At 39.7% G+C, this 4,975-nt stretch overlaps 1 protein-coding gene across 1 annotated transcript in view; it reads left to right on the top strand.

Annotated features, from left to right (window-relative positions):
* Positions 1–4,975, top strand: part of prom1a (prominin 1a) — a 76,662-nt gene that overhangs the window by 24,654 nt on the left and 47,033 nt on the right. The window contains exons 2-3 of the mRNA XM_035669908.1: positions 1,457–1,515; positions 2,100–2,126. Coding sequence (XP_035525801.1) covers positions 1,457–1,515; positions 2,100–2,126 — 86 coding nt within the window. The remainder of the gene's footprint in view (positions 1–1,456; positions 1,516–2,099; positions 2,127–4,975) is intronic.

The raw sequence follows: 4,975 nt of genomic DNA, 5'->3' as shown, positions 1-4,975 counted from the left end.
GAGCATCCCCATAGCACCTGCAACAGAAAATCTCTGAAGCCGCCACTGCTATAAAGTAGACTTGTCTTTCCCAAACTCGGTGGGAACATTCTGGCAGGAAAACAGTCTCACAAACATTAGCTGTTCGCTTACTGTAACAACTATCAAACTGCCCTTAAGCAAGGCACTCAAGCCACACATGTTCGAGCTCTGGAACAACCAGTACAGACCTGTGGTTGTACCACAGAACTATACAAGTGTGAGGAAGACTGGCGGATAAATAAAACGGGCTCTCAGTCATATAATCCTGCATTAATAAATGTTTAAATAAAGGCAATTAGACACGAGTACTAAAAAGATAAGCTCCTCTCTTCCTAAACAGCCGTAATAACTAGGTGAAATATAAGCCTGGAGCACCCTACTAGTAATACAAATCTCATGCTTTATATTAGGCAGGGATCATAATCATCATGTTTTGTGATAAATTAAAACCATTCTTGTCAACAATTCATCTGTAGGGTATATTCTTCCTTCAGAAGAAAGAAACACTGCATTGCAGAAGAACGTAAAGCTCTTGTGTCGTTTGCATCTTATTTTTGGAAACCAACTGCCTCTGAGAAGACTTGCTGTCTCTGTCATCATTATATGATGAGTCACAGCCAGCGCTGCTCCAGGTGTAGATATGAAAGGGAACACAGACATACAGTATTTCATAGAAGAGTTGTTTGGGTTGTTTTGCGATGTTGCCATGATTTCCATTTTTTTAAGTGGACTGACTCAAAGTGTTTTTCTCATCTGAACATTGAAATTATTAGGTCAGTATCCATTATAAATGTTTCACCTTTGTTGTGACAAGTCATGATTTTCCCATGTGCCTAAAAAAAAAGTTGTTTGATCATTTTAAGTATTAGGGTTTCATGACTATCTGAAAACACACAAAAGGCAAAATTATAGAGATTTTTGCATTCAGAATCCCTGTTTTCCTGAGACCCTGAAGTAACCAGAATATCACCAACAGGATCCTAACATGGAGTCTAACAGAAATAAATAAAATAAGAGTTCCTCACCCTGTCAGAGTTGCCCCGGTCTAAACCCAGAGGGAAGAGTTGGGGATGAAGGGACACTGCAGTGTCAGAGTTTGGCTCAGGATTTCCTGACACCATCTTGTCAAAGATGTCAACTTGCTTCTTCAGCTTGACAGTAATAATTTCTCACATTAACTATATTCTGCAGTTTCCTGCATCTTTCTGAGGAAAGTTTTCATTCCAAGTCCATAGTATTAAAGTTGAAAATGACCATAAATTCGGATATAAAATAAAGTCATAAGATGTATGCGCACCATTAAGGTGTTTGACACTTTAATTTTGGTCTCTTTGTGCCTGTCATACTAAAATATATACAATGCAATTATGGTTGGATATAGAAAAACAACAACACATCTCTTCATGTTGTGTTTGTTTTCTCTGTGTTGTTGCAGATCTTATTGTCAAACTGGCAAAGGACAAGTTTGGAGCCATTCAGACGGAATATCAAAAGGTAACCTTGTGTGTGTGTGTATGTGTGTGTTAAAATGATTGTTTTGCTCTGCCTATTTCTTTACCTTATTTGTTTTTCTGATTGGATGCAGCAATTTATGATATAATTTACAGAAGAAATGTAGCTCTGAGATGCTCTGTAGTCCCGGACTTCTCTGAAGCAAGGCGTTAATAGCTTTTTACAAGCCAAGGCAAGGCCATCTTTTTACTGGCACACCAGAAGAAAATGGTAATTGCTTCTGGCACAACCTGTGAATATATAGAGAGATACATCATTTGAGTTTTTATGCGGAACCACTTTGATAACGAAAGATGTTTTTTAAGCTCTTTGACAGTCCCTGAGATCTAAAAGAAATACAGTGAGAGTTCACTCTGTACCTTCCTTTCAATTATGAGAGAATTTGTGCAGTGTTACAATATGCAGTGATGTGGATATGCATGCCAGTTTTGAATTCTTTGATTTCTCTTTTTGTTGTTCTATTTCATCCACATGTCTTTGTTTTGTTGCTTTGCTCTTTCTTTGACGCTGCGTCGCCTCTGTCTTCTGCATGCCCTCTTCATCTGATCTGCTCTGGCCCCCCTCAGCCAGAGAACATAGTGCTGACCCTTCAGGTAAAGTCTGCTCGCTGGACTTAACAGTGCAGTCCTTCCCCTGTCTCATCATGCTTCACTGTCCAGAGTCACCAGGGTTGCACAATTTAAACTAAAATGACATATTCCTACTTTTTTTTGTGTTCATTTCTACATCTTCATCATTGGAATATTTGTGATTAGTTGGGCAGCCCTACTACTCTCCCCCCATCCTATCCACCTCCAACTGTAGCTCCTTTGTCATTTGAGACATGTCCTGATTTAGATATTTTCAGCTGCATGGAGGAGCAACAATGCTGACTGGATCACCAAAGAAGAGATTTAATGCTCTGCAATGAAATGAATACGTTTTACCAGACCATTGTCATGGCCCTGACTCTCCTACAGTATAGTTATTTTGAAACAGTACCCTTTGTTTTCCTACCTGGCTGCTGAGGACTTGTTCAGAGACAGGCATGTAACACAAACTGGCACATTCCCATCAAAGCCATATCAAACCGATGGGAAAAAATCCAATATGGGTTTGGCAAGTTATCCTTAAAAATCTTAACCGTTACTACTCAATTTGTGTCAATATTAATCTGTTTTATGCCACCGTTATGTACAAAAAAACTCCCTTCTACTCTTTGAATTTACCTAATTATAATGACTGTATTGCCACACCGATGAGAGAGCCTTATGATGAAGCCGTGCTATTGAAAAAAAACATATACCAGTGGATAAACATAAATGTTACAGAATAGCTTTGAAACCGCTGGTCAGCTATTTGCTTCTCAGCAGTATTTGCTCTGATATCCATGGAGGCAAGGATGAGCCACACATGAACACACACATTTGATCTTTTGCGTGCTGATGTTGGCAGAACTGTTTTTACTACTATGAATCGCAGCGCTGCCACAGCTTTATAGAGCTTCATAAAGATATCTGACCTCCAAAGAGCTTCCAAAGACCTCACTCAAGATTTACAACAATACCTAATAAAAACTTGGCCAGTGTTCTTCAATGAGGACAAATCAATTTCTCTTTTTTGCATAAAACATACTCAAAGGTCAACAAAATATGACTACACTGTTTTGTTTTCTGTAATGGACATTTTTAAATAAATTTGATTTATGAATGTGACTGTTTATGAAACTTTACAATGGACCTGGTATGATGTTGATGATGACAGAAATGTTACCCAATGTCATTCATACTGGAGCTGCAACCTTCGTTGTTTTGTAAAAGAAAATGTTCTCTCTGATATCAGTTCAACAGCCTTACTGCCATATCAAGGTGATAAAGTGTTGTGGGTTTTTGGAATTGGCATTGACCTTGACTATCTGCTGAATGCTACCGCCTAATAAATGCAAAGTAGACCAATCATGCCTTAAAAGACCATTTAAATCTAAGAGTACAGCAGATAATTTCCCTGATTGAAGACTGTGCTCTTGTTGAAGGTTAGCTTAGCTTGAATGAAAGCCTCCATACGGTGGATTTAAATAGTCCAGTAGTGAACCAAAGCCTTGCTGCTGGTTGTGAGGTTGGAGAATTGCAGTCTTCAAGTTTGCTGCTTTAAAAATCATAAATATATCGTTGAGAATATCATGTCTCTCTTGTTATTCCAGTGTTCATCCACCTCCAATAAAATGCACCCAATATTAAGCACCCAGATCTGAGCCACAATAACGAATCGAAACACAAAAGAACAATGGCGTTAATTAATTCACAAGGCCTTCTATAACACAGGCATTTAGCTTACAGTCAATGAGCAGTTTAGGGTAACAGCATCTTGCTCAAGGATACTTCGGCAGCATTAAACCTGATTGAAGTTACAGTATTGCCTGTCTTCACCGCTCAGATTTGCCACCACATCATTGTGTAGTTTGTTCTTATCGGAAGGTCACCTTCTTCTTTTGGGCACTTGCCAAGACAAAGCTATAGTCCAAAAATAGTCGGAGCTGCAGGCCCTTGAAGAGTGGTGGTGGGAAAAAAAGAAAAGATTTTTGACCTTTTTTTTGGTGAAGATTCACCCAATAACAAGCAGAGCCCAGAAGCAGAATGACAATGCAAGCGTTCAGATTTGCACAATGTCCTCAACAACTGGGTTGACATTGGTGCTTTTAGATGACATGGGACACACATACACTCACACAACCCCAGTGTCTCTCTTTGTTTTCTTTCATAGCCTCGCTACATCTTCAAAACTCTCTGGTTCCCTCTCTTTTTGTCTGTTTCCACACACCATGAAATTCTCCATGTTTTTATTCCTGAGGGTCAGAAAGGCTGTAACTGACTTTTTCTTCCTACATCTTGTAAACTATGCTTTTGACACAGCCAGGAGCCTAAGTGGCAAATCACAAGGAGGTGCATCGCTGCAGGCCCGGTCACTTCAAAAAAGCCTTGGCAGAGAGGGCCAGGGAAAAAGCAGCTAGTGTGCCTGTGGAACGAGGCAGCATGGGCAACAGGGCAACAGAATTAATTCTTTTTTAAATATATATTTTAATATTAGTATTTCTTTGGGGGGGGGGCTTTTATTGCCTTTAATCAATGGTGACAGGAAGGGGGGACAGAGAGAGGGGTTGACATGCAGCAAAGGGCCACAGGTTGGATTCAAACCCTAGGCTGCTGCAGCAAGGACTCAACCTTGGTACATGGGGTGCCAGCGCTACCAGATGAGCTATCAGGATGCCCCAACAGAAAAAAATTCCGTAGCTCTCTCACAGGCAAACAGCCAGCTAACTAGCCAGCTAGAACCTATTTAACAGCATAGTAAACAGCATCAGAATCAGAATCAGAATTATGTTTATTGCCAAGTAGGTTTTTACACCTACGAGGAATGTGTCCTGGTGCAATTGGTGCATAAAATATACAAATACAAATATACAAAT

This window comes from Morone saxatilis, unplaced genomic scaffold, assembly GCF_004916995.1.
Source record: "Morone saxatilis isolate NCDOM2014 unplaced genomic scaffold, NCSU_SB_2.0 Contig22, whole genome shotgun sequence".
Taxonomy (NCBI): Eukaryota; Metazoa; Chordata; class Actinopteri; family Moronidae; genus Morone; species Morone saxatilis.
This window is presented reverse-complemented; position numbering and strand designations above follow the sequence as displayed.